Raw genomic sequence first — 19,834 nt, forward strand, 5'->3', positions numbered from 1 at the left:
ATAAGGAAGAAGTTCTTTATTGTGAGGGTGCTGAGGCACTGGAATGGGTTGCCCAGGGAAGTTGTGAATTCTCCATTCCCTGGTGGTGTTCAAGGCCAGGTTGGACAGAGCCTTGGGTGATATGATTTAGTGTGAGGTGTCCCTGCCCATGGCAGGGCGGTTGGAACTAGATGATCTTAAGGTCCTCAACACCTTGCAATTGTTATACGTTTCATGTATCAGGAAAAAAAGACTCAATCCATATAATGCATTTATATATCTTCAGATTTAAGTAATCTATTCTTATCTATTTACTATTTATTTAAATTGTCAGATTATTAAAGAAAAATGTGACATAACAACTTACATGCATATACAATGCAAAAAGACAGAAGTTTTATGATTCATGTAGAATCAGAGGTGTTTCAGAAATATGGATTCCAAGAGTCTTAAGATATATTTGAAAATGTTTATTTCAAAATAAATTCTATTACACAATGGCCAGGCTTCAGGTTTGCTTTTGGACAACGTGTGAGTGCTAATATTATTTTATTCTTTTTTCTAATCTAGCCAAGAGAAAAGGTAGTTTTACAAGGAATGCTGTTGAATACTAAAATAAACTTTTACCTTGAGAGGCATCTTTGCATGTTCGTTTAATAGAGGAACATCAAACACTAGTCTTCTCAGCAAATGCTGCATCATGGAAGGCCGCAACTGCCTAAAATCAGACAAACCATTTCAAGAGGGTGTATCAAAACGGTTTTGTGTAAATAATAAATGCGTTAAAGCAACCTGTTATTTGTACCATTAAAATCCTTCAAATTCCTAAAGTAACAGGATTTTGCTCATGGCACTAAAAAAAAAAAACACATCCAAAAGAAAACAAACAAGTGCATACAGGCTGCAAAACAATGCTTTAAAGAAGTAGAGAAAATATCTGACCTATAGACAATCAGGAAAAACACTACTGAATTTTGATATTGTGTATTATGATCATCTCCTGCCCTTGAGAAAAGGCTACAATGTTAATTTCTTTAAATGTATCTCAATAGCTCTTAAAAATATCCTAGAAAATAATAAAGACATAAGAACACTAACTCATTAAGTGTACTAAACAAGACATGCAACAGTGGGCAGCAACTGGAAGGACAAAAGAAATATGTATAGCATCTATGTTAGAATGGAATGAACAGACAAATAACCAACACTCGTCCATTTTACTAATTTTTATCAAGGTTATATATATATATGTAATGGTCAATGTGATACATTTTATAAAGAAATGCTATATAGTACTTCTTTAGAGTACTATAATATAAATTTCTGTCATTTCTGAACACATTTCCATATTATGAAAAAAAATTATGGTGAAATATTAAAAAAATATTTCTGGTGATTTGAAAGCCTAAATGCTAACTTGAATTAGAAATTTAATTCATAAATGCCTCATCAACTTCTGATAATAGAGCCTGCAGGCTTATAAAAACATGGATAATAATCAACTGTTTTTGAGACTGCCAATACTCAGAAAAAGTTTTGTCTTATATGTGTCAATAATGAGGTATAACAATACTAGTCATTGATTAGGATTTCAAATGTAACGCAATATAAACAAACATCTCAAACTGTATAATCTACTGGTCAACCATACTGTCAATCTGTACAGCTTAAAGTATTTAAATGGCACTTCAGTGTACAAACAATTCTAAATTTCCAGAGCTTTGTCTTTTTGTAGTATGTTCTTACAGTTAACCACCAAGTATTTTATCTAAAAAACTTGGCGACATCAAAATAATTGAGAACTGCAGATGAGTGATTTAGTGATTTATAAAGCTAAAAACTGAATACAGAGAATATAAAAATACCACAATGATCCGCCAGAAAAAAAAAGAAAGAGAGAAAGAAGAAACTAATTTAATTATGCTACTGGTGGCATAGTGCTGCAAGCCTGTATTACAAATATCACAGGTTACTTAATCAATTAGCATTCCTGCACAGCCAGAAGTATTATCTTACCCACAGATAGACAATAAACACTCTTCAATAGAATCTCGCTGAGCTTTGGTAAGAGAACATCCCTTTGAGAGTCTGTACACAGTATGCAATAAGGAATCGATGAGAGATGCGTGGTGCTCTGTGCCAGCAAAAAGAGGAGCACATCTGGTCAACAGAGGCAAGACTGCTGTGCAAAGGTATCGATTCAGAGCCAAAGCCATATCCGTAGCACTTAAAGCAGCCTAGAAATTAAAAGGGACAGAAATTAGATTTGTCTCATTGATGTTGTTACAAATGAAAAGAACTTGGTTTTCATTTGTAGTAGTTAGATAGAGGAAAATTTCCAAAACACACAAATGAGTATTTGATACCTACTGGGAGCTGGATGCCTAGCTTCTTTTCCTGCTTTCTAAAGTCTCACAGAGGGCTTTTGGTTTGCTTTGTTTTTAACAAACAGAAATATGAATACTAAAGATAGCCATTCAAATCCCAAACAATTTTCAAGACTATACTAAAGGATGTCACAGTTGCTTAACAAAACACTCCAAAATCAGATGATACCCATCAAGTCTGCATTTACAAAACTGAGTATGTTTCTGTTTTACAACCCAGCCCAAGTTCCAAGAGAGGAAGAAATTCTCACCTGCTCTTTCTTAACAGCATAATTACTTTCAGAAAATGTTGACATAAAAGTTCAAATAGGGAAGTCAAAGTCCAAGTCTTAGTTCTCATATAAGCTCTCTCAATCTGATCCTTCTGTACCAATACAGCTAATAAAAAATAGATGGGAATAAGACTCCTCAAAAAAAGGGCAGCAATATTGAGGAGAAACTAAACCAAAGTTTTAATGATTTCCTGAGTAACAATGCAAGTGTCCCTAAGATATGCATAGGGATTAACACTTTCTGTATGTCTCTGGAAAGAGGTTCTCAGTAACATGGTTCCTTGGCAGCTTATTGGATTTTCTTCTCCCCAGTGCAAGCTCAGAAAATCTCCTGAGGAAAGCACTGTATGTCTCATGTATATGGGTATCAATGGGGGCTCTTATTAAGTGAGCACCATGCTGGAGAATGCTTCTTTGCTGTTTTTCAAGTATTCTCAAGGCTCAGCAGCAACAGGCAGCTCATCCAGCATTTGAAAAATGCAGAAGACAACATGAAGAAATAAATGATGGCATTTTTTAGGGAATAAAAAATACTGCAGTGTTCAGTAAGATAACGGAACTGAAGTAAGAACCAACTTAGACACCTTACCGTATCTAAAGAAGCAGCAGCACGAAGATCTGGCAGAAAGCCAACTTCAAGAAGGTGCAGAAGAAAATCCTGATCCTCAATTCCATAGACCCTGTCAAGGAACAAAACCATGGCTGCCTTGTGATCTGGGCAAAACCCCGCAGACATGTCAGGTTCCACCACAGTACCATCTAAAAGGAAGAAATGAGACTTCAATGACAAGGACCATCCTTTACCAGCAGTCATGCTACTACTTGTCAGAGGCTATGAGTCTGTTAATATCTAAGCATTTCCCCCATGGTTTTGGTACACAAAGGAAACATATCTGCAGTCAACTGAAAAGGAACACATAAGCTAAATTCTATCCAGATAGACTTCAAAGTCCATACATGTTTTTCTGTTCATACTTTGTATATTCATGGATTCTTATCAGTTGATATTCTAACATGGTAAGTACTCCAAACTTACTAATTCATCTACAGAACTGCCTAGTTCTTAGAAAAAGCAGACCAAAAGTAAAAAAATACAACAATTCTGCAGAGCATAGCTGTAATATATGACAATGAATTAAGTTTGCTCAAAAAAATCCTCTATATCTGAAAACTTCCAACAGCAATTCATTGAAATATTTTTAAATTTTGATATTTCATTTACAAAACTAAACAATTCTCTGTCTATGAGCTGTACTCTCTGCTACTGAGATATCACCTATAGTTCTATCATGATTTGCAATAAATAACGGTGTAATAGAATGATTATTTTTTTTCTTTCTTCTACTGTAACTTATTGGTCATTCCTGTGCTATAAGTCCCTAGATGATCCATGTTGCAACTATAATGTTGTCTCTCCAGATACCCCAAAAATCAGATATACAATCAATAGGTTTAGAACAGCAAAAACTAAGGATTATATTATCAAGAAAAGAGAAAAATAGAAAGTATACATTTTAAATTTCTTTTTAAAGTTGCAATAGATTTTCATGATTCAATTTAAATTACTGGGATTTACATCAGTGATTTAAGAGTACACAGAATTATTGCTTATTATACAGAGAAAAGTTTAGGATGCATGTTTGAAATACACTTTCTCTCTAATTCACATAATAGTTTAATTTCTATGACATTTTTAAATACTGAGAGAAGTATGGGTATCAATATGTCATTAAATTACAAAACATAAGAATGGGATGGGAGAAAAAGAAGTAGAATAACCATTTTACCTTTAGCTATAGTTGGCATGTGGAAAGGAATACTAATTACTCCCACTAAATCTTCCAGTGGAATTAAAGACCGTAGAATTGATCTGATTCTAATGGCTTCCCCTTTACCAGCATGGATTAGCTAAGAAAAAGAGAAACAAAAATTAACAAGGTCTTCTTTTTACCTTTTATATGTGTCCATGTTCTGAAAACTTTCTGAAACAGATACACAAGAGTGACCATTCTCAAAATCAGATTACAATTTTTAATGTAAATGTCACACAATTTGTATTTATTTGTTGTATTTTGGATGCAAATGTGCAAAGTCCACAAATCTAGATGTTTGAGTACTAAATAAGCCCATTTTCACAATGGAATGCTACGTAACATAGGTGAACAAAGCATTAAGAAAGTAACCCATGGAAGGAGGGGAAGAGGAGAGCAAAAGCAGATTTTCATTAGCTCAACACCAGTTTTTCTGTCCTGGACAAATCATAACAAAAGCCAGCGAGACAGAGAGAATACAACGGTTCATACACTGACCTTATTATATGGCTCTCTCTCTCCTTTCTCAAGTCATCAATCTCTTTTGAGACTTTGTGAGCCTCATGCTCTGCCAGGGAGGAGGGGAAGCCAGGAGGAAGCAGAGACAGGACACCTGACCCAAACTGACCAAAGAGGTATTCCATACCATAGCACGTCATGCCCAGGATGTAACTGGGAGTTAGCCGGAAGGGCTGGGAGACTGCAGGGTTGGAGGAGGTATGGGTTGGTGCTTGGTCGGGCCTGGGGGGGCCGAGTTATCGGTTGGTTGGTGGTGAGGTGTTGTATTCTCTTCCCTTGTTATTTCCTTTATCATTGTTATTATTGGTGGTAGCAGTAGTGATCTGTGTTATACCTTAGTTACTAAACTGTTCTTATCTCAACCTGTGGGAGTTGCATTCTTTTTGATTCTCCCCTCCGTCCCTCCGGGAGTAGGGGGAGGGAAAGAAGGGGGGGAGTGAATGAACGAATTACCTGACTGGTTTTAAACCACGACAGTGGTAAGGGCTTGGTTTTTACAGTGTCTAATTCTTTGTATCTAATGGCTGAAAATGACATCTTACCTTTGAGATGGTTTGTTGGTGTGAATAAAGACACTGATGTGTATGTCCAGGGACAATGTTTATTCCCACATTTTAGATTAATGTCCTGTAATATTTACTCTTTTATATGCAATTTAAACAGTACGTTTAAACCAGTATATGAAGAGAATAAAAACACGGCTTAAAAAAAAAAATCAATCACTCCATCACAATAAACAGGGAAATTTGAGGAGTTTGCTTGTCCTAATGGACAACCAAACAATATTCATTACAAAATGTTGTTGAAGACCAACGATAGTGAACTGTAATAAGAAAAACAATGGAATAATTCCTTTAAAAACACCAGCCACAAAACAGTCTACAGAAATTCCTTGCAAGTGAGCAGATCAACACATTATTTACATTAAAATACTATGCAATCATACCATTGCTTTAATACCTGATAATATGTTAGAGTGAAAAAAACAAACAGCAAACCACCAAATAGATAGTAAAACAACAATGCCTGTATTTGCCAGTGCATGTAGACATTAAACTTACGTGCATTTCAGGGGCACAACGTCCTAAGAGATCAATCAAAGCAGCATAAAAAGTCATGATTGCATTTCCCATGTGAATAGTATCATCTTCTTGCTCTTCCATTTCACTGTAGTTAGTTAAAATATTAAAATAATTAAAGGACCAAAAAAAAAAAGAAAATTTTTATATCAGCAATAAAAAGAAAATCTGCTCATAGATGTAAGAGTTTACCGTAGCTTCCTGTTAACTGATGGACTTTTATCAGAATAACACAGAATGGAATGTCCCCCTAAATGAGTGCAGTAACATCTGCTTTGTTACCATTTATCTGTCTCATTTTGCAGCAGAGGATTGATTCTTAACTGACTGGCAAACAACAAACAGAATTCTAAAAAGGATTTATTATTTAGAGGGAGTTACTTAAATTAACAGGGCAAGGAAGCACTATTTGGTAGAAGATTAATCTCTACTCTCCATAGAATCCACGGAAGAATCCAGCTTATAATTCACATGTTAAGCAAACAAGTCATTTCACAACTAAGATTAAAAAAACACAAATTAAAAAAATGATGGCAATGAAAGCAGTTCCACTGCACCTACAGGGTTTTACTAGATCCATTACTTGGGGAAGGTCCATCTCTTGTTGGATCTTCTGCTATTTGTATTGCTTCCTCCATGGCAGCAAGTAAACCATTGCCTCCTTCTCCTCTTAGAGCTGGACCAAAACATTCAGGTCGACGGATAAGCAGCCTGACTACGACATTAGCATTCTCTTCCACACTCTCTCCTACCACACAGAAGAAATACCAGTATTTAAAATTACAGCAAAATCAGTTCTGAAATATAATGAAAAAATAGGTATAAAAAAGAGCATCAGCATATACTTTTAACTACAAGGAAGTTTAAATATCATGACACAGTTACATAAGCACACAAAAATACTCCTTTATTATTGTAATAATAGCTATGAAATAAAACACGCGATATAATTAAAACATTAAATAGGGTCACAAGTAACTATGTACTCAAGGATGTTTAAATCATAACTGAAAATACTAATTTGTAGTACAGACTCACAGCCAAGTGAGAGTTAATTAGGGACCAGTATAGCTGCTAAACCTTAAAATTGGGCTATCTAAATCTTCATCAAAAGACTGGGGATTTCCACTACGTCTAGCATGATTTTTATCGAAAAAAAGATTTAGAAATCTCCTTCCAAAGAAGATGTGAGCATTTCAAAGACTACAGTTGGATCTAAAAACCTGGGCATAGGCTCGTAGGAGCCTATATTACTTGTGAAATAGGCACTTAAGTTACTGATTGTCTTGAATAATTCTACTCCTTCTGCAAACTGTCCTTCAAATTCACAGTAACTTACCAAGTTGACTTGTATTACTATTTTAAATATAAAATTTATTTGCCCATTAGAGGAAGTTAAAAAATTTATAGGCTCCTACTCTACCATTGCAAAAAACAGCAAAACGAAGAAAATCCAAATATCGCTCTCCTTCAACTGGATTCCATCCAATGTCTGGGTAGCCTTTAGAAATCAATAAAGGACAACTCTGCAATCCACACCCAGCCAAGTAGCGAACCACCTACAAGCAAGTTAAGACGAAAAAGATATTAATTGTGAAAAAGACACAGTTTCAAAGAGAAGCATCCTCATATATTGTCTTGGACATGGTGCCCACATTCTATTATCCCTGACAAAATCATATAGTACTTTGGGCAAATCAGAAGAACAGTCTCTCAGTTCACTTTCCCAGTCTTTTCCTACTTCTGCAATGAACTACAAGACTGTTCTTACCTCGATTCCATTTTCCATCCCTCTAAATCACTGCTTTGCTATCCATATCTCATTTCTCTTGCAATCCTAAACATTACGGATTACTGAATCGTAATTTTCTGTAACTACACACTATCTCTATTTGAAAACACATCTTATGTAGCTCACAGGTCTACTCTTCAATTTTAACCTTTTCACTCTTTTTCTTCCCTTTTATTTAAACATGCAGCAGTAACACTCCCTGTAATCCAGACCGAGTCTCAGTAGTAGTCTTCAGTTTGCCTTCTCCTTTCTGAAATGTAAGAAAGCTAAGTATTCAACTGGTTCAGACAGCTTCTCTTTGCTGACCATTCATAAGAATGGTAAGTTTAAAAACAGCCTTTTAAACAACATAGTCCATCTTCCTATTCCAAGAACAGGCTCATCTACACTTACATTACTCCTGACAGATGTTTTCCTACAACGGTTATAGCATTTCCAGCATTGGATGTCTTCAATAACAAATTGGGAAATGTATTAACTGTCTTACTTTCCATTAGAAAGATTTAAGATTAGTGTCTACCTTAAATCTGTCTTTCCATTATTTAAGTTGCTTTTCCTATCTGCTACTGATAGAGTAACTATTATTATATTCCTTACTGCAGCAGCAATTTACATATTCTACACAACTGCCACATGCTCTCATGAGTTTTTTATTCTTTAGCCTAATTAATCACAATTCCTGCAATCTTTCCTAAAGTATGAATGTTAAGAAAAAACACAGATAGATATCTCTATGAAAATTTCTTGTTTATTGTAACAAGTCATCACAAGACCTGGTAATAACTACTGCATTAGGCCACCACTGCATGTCAGCATCAAGACTCCAGGGCAGCCTTGGATGCAGCGATCACGAGATGCTTGAATTTGAGATCCTCAGGACAGTGAGAAGAGCGTGCAGCAAGCTCACTGCCCTGGACTTCAAAAGAGCAGACTTTGGCCTCTTCAGGACCCTGCTTAGTAAGGTTCCATGGGATACAGCCCTAGATGGCAGGGGAGCCCAAGACTCTTGTTTGATATTCAAGGATCACCTACTGCAAGCTCAGGAGTGTTGCGTCCCAACCAGAAGGAAGTGCAGCAGGAGGGCCAGGAGATCTCCTTGGGTGGATAAGGAGCTGCTGAGGAAAATTCAATTGAAAAAAAGAGGCTTATAATAAGTGGAAGCAAGAACAGGCGGCATGGGAAGAGTACATGGATGTTGTCTGGGAAGCTAGGGACAAGGTTAGGAAAGCTAAGGGCCAGTTAGAATTAAACTTGGCTAGGGGTATTAAGGATAACAGGAAGGGATTCTACAGGTACATAGCAAATAAAAAACAGACTAGGAGGAATGTAGCCCCCCTCAGGAAGCTCTCAGGAGAACTGGCTACCCTGGATTTGGAGAAGGCTGAGGTTCTGAATGACTTCTTTGCCTCGGTCTTCACTGGCAAAAGCTCTGACCAAACCACCCAAGTCTTGGAAGGCAGATGGATGCAGGGACTGTGAGAATGCAGACCATGCGCCCACTGTAGGAGAGGATCTGGTTCGAGACCATCTTAAAAATCTGAACATGCACAAGTCCGTGGGACCTGATGAAATCCATCGGTGGGTCCTGAAGGAGCTGGCGAATGAAGTTGCGAAGCCACTGGCCATCATATTTGAGAAATCATGGCAGTCATGTGAAATTCCCCATGACTGGAAAAAGGGAAATATAACCCCCATTTTCAAGAAGGAGAAAATGTATGACCCGGGGAATTACAGACCAGTCAGTCTCACCTCTGTGCCTGGCAGAATCTTGGAACAGATTCTCCTGGAAGGCATGCTAAGGCACATGAAGAACAACAAGGTGCTTGGTGACAGCCAGCATGGCTTCACTAAGGGGAAATCCTGCCTGACCAATTTGGTGGCCTTCTATGATGGGGCTACAGAACTGATGGACAGGGGTAGAGCAGTTGAGGTCATCTACCTGGACTTGTGCAAAGCGTTCAACACTGTCCCATACGACATCCTTGTCTCTAAATTGGAGAGACATCAATTTGATGGATGGAACACTCGGTGGATAAAGACCTGGCTGGATGGCCGCACACAAAGAGATGTGGTCAATGGCTCAGTGTTCAGCTGGAGACCAGTAACGAGTGGTGTCCCTCAGGGATCGGTGTTGGGACCGGTCTTGTTTAACATCTTTGTGGGTGACATAGACAGTGGCATTGAGTGCACCCTCAGCAAGTTTGCCGATGACACCAAGCTGTGTGGTTCGGTTGATATGCTGGAGGGAAAGAATGCCATCCAGAGGGACCTTGACACGCTTGTGAGGTGGGCTGATGCCAACCTCATGAAGTTTAACCATGCCAAGTGCAAGGTCCTACACCTGGGTCAGAGCAATCCCAGGCACAGCTACAGGTTGGGCAGAGAAGAGATTCAGAGCAGCCCTGTGAAGAAGGACTTGAGGGTGTTGGTTGACGAGAAAATGAACATGAGCCGGCTTCAGTGTGCGCTTGCAGCCCAGAAAGCCAGCCGTATCCTGGGCTGCATCAAAAGGAGTGTGACCAGCAGGTCAACGGTGATTCTGCCCCTTTACACTGCTCTCGTGAGACCTCACCTGGAGTATTGTGTGCAGTTCTGGTGTCCTCAGCATAAAAAGGACATGGAACTGTTGGAACAAGTCCAGAGAAGGGCCATGAGGATGATCAGGGGGCTGGAGCACCTCCCCTATGAAGACAGGCTGAGGAAGTTGGGGCTGTTCAGCCTGGAGAAGAGAAGGCTGCGTGGAGACCTCATAGCAGCCTTCCAGTATCTAAAGGGGGCCTATAAGGATGCTGGGGAGGGACTCTTCATTAGAGACTGCAGTGACAGGACAAGGGGTAACGGGTTAAAACTTAAACAGGGGAAGTTCAGATTGGATATAAGAAGGAAATTCTTTCCTGTTAGGGTGGTGAGGCACTGGAATAGGTTGCCCAGGGAAGCTGGGAATGCTCCATCCCTGGCAGTGTTCAAGAACAGGTTGGACGAGGCCTTGGTTGGGACGGTTTAGTGTGAGGTGTCCCTGCCCATGGCAGGGGGGTTGGAGCTAGATGATCTAAAGGTCCTTTCCAACCCTAACCATTCTAACCATTCTAAGACAGAACAACAAGGAAAGATTTTAGCAATGAAATTTTGTTGGGTCTAGACTCCATTATTCCAAAAAGTAAGAGCTGCCCTTGAGGATTTTGATTACTCCAGCAAACAGAAATTGCCCCCTCCCTACAGGGAAAGAAAAACAAAAGTGTTTAATGAGGAAGCTACCAACCTTCTCCAGATCAGGCTCCCTTAACGCTAAAGCAAGTTCATTGTTATCCATAACAGAGGCTGCTGCAACATCTAAAGGAGTTGATCCTCGCATAGAAGGAGAGGCTGTTAAAACAACATTTAATTTCAACAGCAGCATAGTAAAACCCCAACAAATTCACAGTAAATCAGTAACTATCTTTTAAAATAAAATACAGAATTTTGTTATTAGTTAGCACATAATAAGCATATCATTTATACCACTTCAAATTATTGTGCATTTGCATGAAATTTGACACTGATATGAAATCAAAATATAATGTAGATGTCCAAGCTAGAAACAACTTTTCTTACACACTCATTCTCACTTATTCTCATCACATGCTTTGTTTTAAGATTTCATTCTTTCTAGCTCTCCTAACTGACACAGCTTTGTTTTGAGGAAAAGTTAGCAGGGATTTTATACCTAACACTCTGATGTTTTAGCAAATACAATGATATAGACAATATCTTTAAAATATAAGGTTACATGTTTTCTATTTCTTTTAAAAATGGCAGTAATTACAGCATTAGAAAAAGCTAAGGTTTTCATATTAACACTCCAAATACATTTGATTTGCGCACTTTCTCTTCAAAATGTTTTTCAGTTTATGCTTCTGTCCTCTACTTATACATTAATAAGGAATTTGTGATCATTTAAAAAAATTACTATTCTGATTCGAAATAATTATATAGTCTTAATCCCAATTCAAAAGGCTAACATTTTAAGAAAATGTCAAGGTTTGTTTCTGGACATCTATACATGCATACCCAGGGAAATGAGCTCTGTATTCCTCCCACTGCCATACGGGCATATTGAACAGTCTATAGAACAAAGTGCAGAGGAGTAAGCTTGAGAAGTGAGAAGTAAGCCCTAATGAATTGCTGCCAAAACTTATTTATGATTCTCTTCATTAAAACAGGATTTTATTCTCAAAATGTGCAACTAGTCACCAACTCTCTCTGAATGGCCAGACACATGCAAAAAAGCCTATACTAAATTACCCCAACCCTACTGTCAGGGGTTTGTTTGGAGTTAGCAATAAAGTTAATGAAGACCATTTTGTACTGGCTAAATGAGAAACTTCAACACAAGCAGAGTTTGCAAAGGATGGAGAAAAACACAAGTGGTTTTATTTACATATAACGTGTATATATACGTATATAAATCAGCAGAAAATTTTAAGATTTTAGTTTTGGTTTAGAATCTCAAAAGACACACTGATTACTTACCAAGGCCAACACTGCTGTTTTCCAATAAATAGCTAAGATGATCAAACATAGCTTTTTGATTCTGCCTGCTGATGCGGCAAAAATAACATAGAAAACGACAGCAGTTTGCCACCATCTTTGGGAATGTGATTTCCTAAGAAGCAAATAAAAACAGACTGAAGCTCAAATTCTGACAGGCATAAAACTTGCAGAAGATTACTTATGTAACAGCCTTTTATCACACTAATATTTATGCTCTGTCTCCTAACAATGAACTGCTTTACCTTGGATTCTCCTCCACCAAGCACATTTACCATCACTTCCATGACAGTTTCATGCATGCCTAAAGCTCTCATGAGATTTGGATGCTGGTAAAATACTTTATTATTCATGATGTCTCTACAGGAAAACAAAATAAAAAATTGGATTAAAATGTTATGCACCAATAGTTTACCTATAGTGTTTATTTACAAAGCTGATTTATTGTACAATTCTTCACCACTTGAGGTGAAAAATTACCTCAGGGACTTTTTCCAGGTTGAGTCTCCAATCCCTCCTTATACTCTTTTTTTCTTTATGCACATTGTGTAAGAACCTTGACCCTTCTTTTCCCATGCTATAGCTATTGCCCTAAACACTACTTGGTTACACCAGGGTAGGATGGTACTCTATTTTCAACAGGAATGCCATTCCAGATCTAAAATTCTTTTTTCCTGTCTTTTTCTTTTTTTTTTTTTTCCCCTCAGCTAAAACTCCCGTGATCAAGCAAGGAAAATTTCAGTCTTACGAAGGATGAAAGGAGAAGAGTACCGTTCCAACACTCTAAAAGCTACAAATTTATACTATCAGTCATGCAAGAGAATCCATGCAGTGTGTCTGATGTAGGTGTCACTATCAGAGTTTTTGACTTCCAGTATCTCCCAGAAATATTAGATGATCTTTCTCCCCCTGCAAAGCCTACAGTGGACTAAAATGAGTTTCCACTCATTTTAGTTTCCACTCATTTTTGAGTTTCCACTCATTTTAGACTTCACTAGCTTATGTGAAGTGTGACAACATAAATTTGAAGTACAAAGCCAGATTTTGAAATACCAGTATTTTGTGTCTCTTTACAGATGGCGGACTTTCCCTTTTGCCAAAGCTTTACCATGAGTACACTGAACTCTGAAACATCTGGGGAATACTGATGGAACCTGCTGGCAAGCTCAGAAGTAGGCATTGTTTGTAATGAAACTACAAAATTATGTGTAGACATTATTTGGATATTTGAGGTGTTCAGGAAGCTAAAGAAAAAAAAAAAAGTGCTTTGCACAAGAAAAGCTTGTCTTCTCCTTGCATTCCTGACATTCTTTATATAATGCTATCTTTGTCATTGCTCATGTTTAATCTCACAAGATCTCTTTTTGAAAATAGCCAGAGTAAAATCCCCAAACTCTTTGTCAGTAGACAAGATTATGTTTTCTTTACTGCTTTCTCCAACTGTACTCATTATTAGGCTATATTTCAATATTATTAATCATATAATCAGGAAAACCTAGATTGGGTGAATCAATTCATAGTTCAAATAGTACCAGCTTCATTCAGTGCAATAAAAAGATAGCATACGTACAGACACCTGTAGACAGATCTCCATTAGCTGACTGCTGAGGGAGTTCTATATGTCAACAGTTACACTGCACTCATATAAAATGGACAGTATTCCTAATAGGATTCTACACAATCATACTATTTAAGATATGGTCATAAAGCATATATCATAAAGCATTACATACATAGCAGTTTTCAACTTTCCTCACAAGGTCTTACATTTGTTTTTCTCCAAAAATGACATATGCAATGTTGCAAGGTATCTTACAATTGAAGATACTACATAACTAACTCATATCAGTGTTTGCATTTACACGCATACAGACTATTCACATTCAAGCTTCATGTATAACCTTGGCAATAACCATACAGCAAATAACAACAAATATCTGTAAATAAAAAGGTGTTATACTCCACTTATTTACCCTAATCCACGAATCATAAGTTTCTCTTCCTCCTTCCCCATTCTGACACTAAGCAAGGAACGAATTTGGCCGAGGGATGCCAGAAGATTGATTGTGTCTTCCACAGACACACTATTTATGGTGTAGGTCTTTGGTAAGGCTCGCACCAGGCCACCAATACCATCATATTGGCGATGCAGCAATACAAACATGGCCCGCACTAACTCCGGGTCTTCTATCACAGATTCCTGGGCCCAGCGTACCATTGTGTCTGAAATCAGCTGCTGAAGAGTAGCTGTAAGAAAATGTATAAACCACAAAATCATCATTAATTGCTTATCTTTCCACTGGTAGTCCCTCAAAACTCATTATGCAACATAAATTGAATAAATTAAATTCTTAAGAAGCACCTTTTTCTCCATATTTCTTTAGCAGACTATCAAAGGAAAATAAAATAGCACAGGAGAAGAAGAAACCTCTCAAAAGCAAAAGCCTATATTTAAAAATTATAGAAAATAAATCTGCTAACAAACAATTATGAAGACTTACAAGATGCTCACAAAGTCACCAGATTTATTTCTATATTATGCTTTCAAGACTTTTCCAGGAATTCAGGTCTGATGGGTTTTTATAGATATTACGAAGTAAGAGTGGAAAAATACACTGGCAGCACATGTAAATGCTCTATTATTGATTTACATGTGTAAGCTCTGCATCCATATACAAAACATGGCTAATTTAACTTAGCCCTTTGCCAAAACCAAAGTTTCTTCAAAAGAAGCAGAAATGAAATCATCATTTGTGTACTTTAAGTTCAGTCTCCAATTAAGCAAGAAAGTTGTACCCGGTATTCTCACAGACAAATTTATTATCTTTATTAATTAATTAATATCAATTCATTAAATAATTAATTGATTATTAATTACTCTTTGTTACTTGGGATATATTTATATATTTGGAAAAGTCTTATAGGCAAACTATATGTCACTTAAGATTTGAGACTACTGCTTTGAAAAATTACTAATGAACTAACAGTCAAGACAAATTATTTGATATAGACAATTGAATAATATTCTTTTTCCCATCTCAGGGAACTACCACATTCAGGTTTGCAAGCCTGCCAGATCACTTTGGGATTCTCTTGATATATTCTGATAGTTACACACTGGAGAATTTCACCTTCAGTACTTACATAACTAATAAATTTATTTCCATGTCAAGCAGGTAACAGCGAAAATGTGAGAAGCACAATGAACTACCTAATAAATATCTTGATATTGAAGGAGGTGGCTGATGCAGACCAAACATAAAAAATATTTTCAAATTAGAAATGTAGGTGTTGAGACAGTAATATGATTTTGGAGTAAACCAGATGTAACTTCAGGCTAGACTCAAACAAACAAAAAGTACATACAGAAAGATATTGAAGGGACAGGACTTTACAGAAATCATATTGTTTATCAAAAGAGAGACTGCGCTAAGACATGCTAATACAGGGTAAGGGACAAAAAGAGTAAAAGTACCATATTTTATTGTTACTGTCCAAACACTGTACTATAGGTGTTTCCACTGTCACACAGCATAGCATTTTTTGGAACAAAAACATTTTAAAAATAAGAAAAGGATAAAATGATAGTTCAGAAGGACTGTAACAAATAACAAGAAGGGACACAATACAAAGCTTTCTTTGCTTTTGTTTCGTGAAGAATCACATGAGCAGCTGTCATTTGGGTCCTGTTTTGATAATTGCAATACTGCATCCCACCTACCTGTGAGTCTGACCATTGTCTTGCTTGCAATGAAGAACCCAAGCATCCTAGCCACCACAATACTGTTTAACTAGTTTAGTATAATGCCACCTTTCTACTAACATAAGTGAGATAGAATTAGATTTGTAGAGCTTTAAGCTTACTACAGGAAAAAAAATAGCAAACCACAGGATTCATCGCCACAGTCTGCACAGACCTAGCCTCTAGCTACCGCTGCCTGATAATCGAAGCAACAGTTATAAATTGCAAAGCTAGAAGGCACATTTTCGGGAGAAGGAAAATACTTCTACTTAAACAACACTACGCTAACACTAATAACTGGCAGCTAAGAAGCCATCTTATTGTAAATACCCTAGAAAAATCTTCTCATCCTGTAATTGTAGGCACTTACATTAGCAACCAAGTTAAAAGGCCAGTGTCCCTAGGAATTCTGTGTAATCAATGATGGAAAGCAATTTTTTACCAAAGTCAGAACCCCTAAACCCCTAAAAAGAAAAAAAAAAAAAAAGAAAAATTCTGTAATCAGTTGGCACCAAGTGGTGCAAAACTTGGATGCCCCTGACAATGATTCTTATCAAGATGGAAAGACAGAAAGTGTCAGAAAAATGATAGACCAACTACCACAGACAGCAAATCTTGATTTTTAGATTGGATGGGGAGGCTTCTCCTAAGCTCAGCTTTGCAAATTATGGTGTAATTGCACAGTCTCCATTGATTTGGTAATCTTCATGCAAATACAGCTGCAATTGATTTTACAAGCAAGTTATTATAATCAGGACCTTGCTACAATTATTAAGTCTATACCAATTTTACAAAAAGCAAGATACATTCTGGAAAACTTTGATTTGAAAGAGGATCAAGGGTGGAAAAGCCAGTAGAAAAAGTTTTCCACTGCATCCCACCGGGAAGCAAATCTGCCTATCATAAAAATTCCACCTGAACTTGTCTTGACGTCAGATCTACAAACTTTAAGGTCCACAGATGTAGCACTAAAAATCCACCTGGCTTTGCCTGAAAATACATGAAGAATTTCCTCCCATGCTTATTTTGCCTTCTGGAATTAGGACACAATAAACAGTTTCAATTTTGCTTACAGGATGTCTTATCATCATCATCAACTGGCTTCTCAGCTTGCTTTTTCTTCAGATATGTAACTTTTTCCATAAGGTATAGGAGGCGACCCCTAATGGTTAAATCATTGTTTCCATCCAAGGTTCCATCTTCATCTAGTTCAATCCCTGAAAAAAAACCACACTAAATAGTCAAAGAATAAATTTAAACATATTACAGATGTGTTGTGTATCTTGTAAGTACAAACATAATGAAATTGATATATGTTGCTCTGTTCCATTAGAACTATAAAAGAGTTTGAGACAGGATATCCTTAACAACAGTTCGGAACTAGTATAGATCAGGCATATGTGCAAGACATGAAACTGCAGATAAGAATCATATAATCTTGTTAATTTAATTTTGTATGATTTGTGTGTTATAATGCATGAAATATTTAGTAAATATATATATATATACATATGTGGTCAACTCCCCTAGTATGAATGTTTTCATGCTAGCACTGATGCCTGTGTTTTGAACATATGTAGTTAAAAAGTGCAGACACAGTCCCTGCTGACACAGTATGGTTCAACTGATACTAGTAAAGACTAGGAGATTTTTAGGTAAAACACGCAGAAGTGAAAGAACTACAGTTGCAGTAAATATACCTTTTAGTGACAGTCATAAGAAAATAGCCACCTTGACTATAGAGTAGCTCTTTCATGATATTCTAATAACAAGCATAAAAATGTAAAAAAAACAAAAAAAAAACAAAAAAAAAAAACAAACACCTTTGCATGTGCAGCTTTACAAAATCACAGAACTGCTGAGGTTGGAATTAGCCTTTAGAGATTGTCCAGTCCAGGCTCCCTGGCTCAAAGCTAGTTCAACTAGAGTAGGTTGCACAAGTCCATGTCCAGTCAGTTTTTGAGTATCTCCTAAAGTAGAGACTCCACAACCTCTCTGGAAAACCTGTTCTTGAATTCTATAACCCTTACAGTAAAAACAAATACATAAAAAAAAAAAGAAAAAAAGTAAAATTTCCTGTATTTCAATTTGTACCCATTGTCTCTTGTGCTGTCACTAGGCACCACTAACAAAAGTCTGACTCAGCCTTCTTTACCCCTCCTGCTCAACAGGTATTTATATGCATTGCTATATTCCCCCCAAAGGCTTTCTCTTCAAGTTAAAAAAACAGCAGCCTTCTCAGTTTCTCACTGTACAAAAGATGCTCCAAGAATTTAATCATCTTTGACGGCCCCTCCCTGGACTCAGCCAGTCTGTCCATGTCCCTCTTGTACTGGGTTATCCTTGGGGACATAAAGGCCCATTGCTCATCATGTTAACTGTGTTATCCACCAGGATCACCAGTCCTTTCCTGTCAAGCTACTTTTCAGTTTGGTCCCTAGCCTGTCCTTGCTGCATGGAGTTATTTCTGCCCACATGTAGGACTTAGCACTTCCCATTGCTGAACTTAACAGGATTCCCATCAGCTCATTCCTCTCATGTTTTCAACCTTACTCATTCAAGCATAGATTGTAAAGGAATTAAAAATCTTGACCTTTACCTATTACTCCCACTAAAATAACCTCAAAATAAAAAGATCACGCAAATGTTTTTTTCTGTTTTTTGGCTGTTTTTTTTTTTTTTTAGTTTCCAATATAAGTTCTAAAATTAATGGGTTTATGGGGAGTTCTTTAGCAGCCTTGAATTTTAGAGGATGTTTCTTCATGACATTACACCATTCTTCTCAACTTATTGAATCTGGTTTTAGTTGTCTGATTTTCTGCACTCTGTATGGGTGAATAAAAAAGGCCACTCTTCCCTCATGAAGCAAAACATTCTGCATTCTCTTCTAGTTTGATCATATATGAGGCTAAGAACATTTCCTTAGTTTTGACTACAAGATGAGCACCTTTATTTGACAATATTTACAATTGATACAGTGTAATCTATAGACTGCTTAGTTGCTGTTTCTTATGTGAAATTATTTAGAAAATTATTGTAAAGCTAATATAATTTAAAAAGTAAAAAAATTCAATAACAAGACTTTACCACAGTGTGTCATTAGGTCTTCATGGAATTCCAAGAGTTGATCCCTAATTTCTTCAGGGCAGGGGCAATCATTTTTATCATCTTTAAAGTTCAGCAGCATATTAATCTTAAAAGAACAAAGGAAAACTTCAAACAGAGCTCTGCCACATGTAGAGTACAACAAAAAGTAAATTGTCTGTTCAAAGCTGTACCTGCTCCTGAGGTGGGGATCGAAATTCTTTTGTTTTTCTAGCTGTCAGGGCAGCAGACATGTTCAAGGCCTGCATCACTTCATTGTACCGGAAGCGTTGATTTTCTTGAAGTTTGGCCACAAAATCATCTGAAAATGCTACAATGGCTTCTATTCGGTGCCGTACTTGGCAATCACAAAGGTACTGGAGTAGATGACACATCTAAGAAACAGTATTGTAAGAGAAAGAAGAGTTATCAAGCTAATAAATATCTTTCTTTTACATGTTATTGAAATAAAGCAACTGAAATCTTTAATGCTGTCATTTAGTACATGTGAAGAAATCCTACACCAGCAATACCTGGCATCTGCAAGAGATTTATGTGCCTCAGACATGTAAAATATAAAACTTTTATTAAAGGTATAAGAGAATGAATTTACCGCTTGCTTCTAGGGGATTTCCTTTCTGT

The 19,834-nt window shown here is 36.9% G+C and overlaps 1 protein-coding gene across 5 annotated transcripts in view; it reads right to left on the reverse strand.

Moving 5' to 3' along the window:
- Positions 1–19,834, reverse strand: part of RYR2 (ryanodine receptor 2) — a 380,332-nt gene that overhangs the window by 108,598 nt on the left and 251,900 nt on the right. For all 5 annotated transcript variants that reach the window (XM_061471193.1, XM_061471190.1, XM_061471195.1 and 2 more), the window contains 14 exons: positions 19,387–19,587; positions 19,196–19,301; positions 17,182–17,325; positions 14,340–14,613; positions 12,612–12,726; positions 12,349–12,481; positions 11,099–11,202; positions 7,471–7,606; positions 6,609–6,795; positions 6,030–6,135; positions 4,426–4,546; positions 3,228–3,397; positions 1,996–2,216; positions 607–697 (listed from right to left, as the gene is read on the reverse strand). In XM_061471193.1, the coding sequence (XP_061327177.1) occupies positions 607–697; positions 1,996–2,216; positions 3,228–3,397; positions 4,426–4,546; positions 6,030–6,135; positions 6,609–6,795; positions 7,471–7,606; positions 11,099–11,202; positions 12,349–12,481; positions 12,612–12,726; positions 14,340–14,613; positions 17,182–17,325; positions 19,196–19,301; positions 19,387–19,587 (2,109 nt within the window). The remainder of the gene's footprint in view (positions 1–606; positions 698–1,995; positions 2,217–3,227; positions 3,398–4,425; positions 4,547–6,029; positions 6,136–6,608; positions 6,796–7,470; positions 7,607–11,098; positions 11,203–12,348; positions 12,482–12,611; positions 12,727–14,339; positions 14,614–17,181; positions 17,326–19,195; positions 19,302–19,386; positions 19,588–19,834) is intronic.

Source organism: Pezoporus flaviventris, unplaced genomic scaffold (genome assembly GCF_033815535.1).
Source record: "Pezoporus flaviventris isolate CSIRO_AGI_PZ_B2104156 unplaced genomic scaffold, CSIRO_AGI_Pfla_v1 ptg000066l, whole genome shotgun sequence".
Lineage (NCBI taxonomy): Eukaryota > Metazoa > Chordata > Aves > Psittaciformes > Psittacidae > Pezoporus > Pezoporus flaviventris.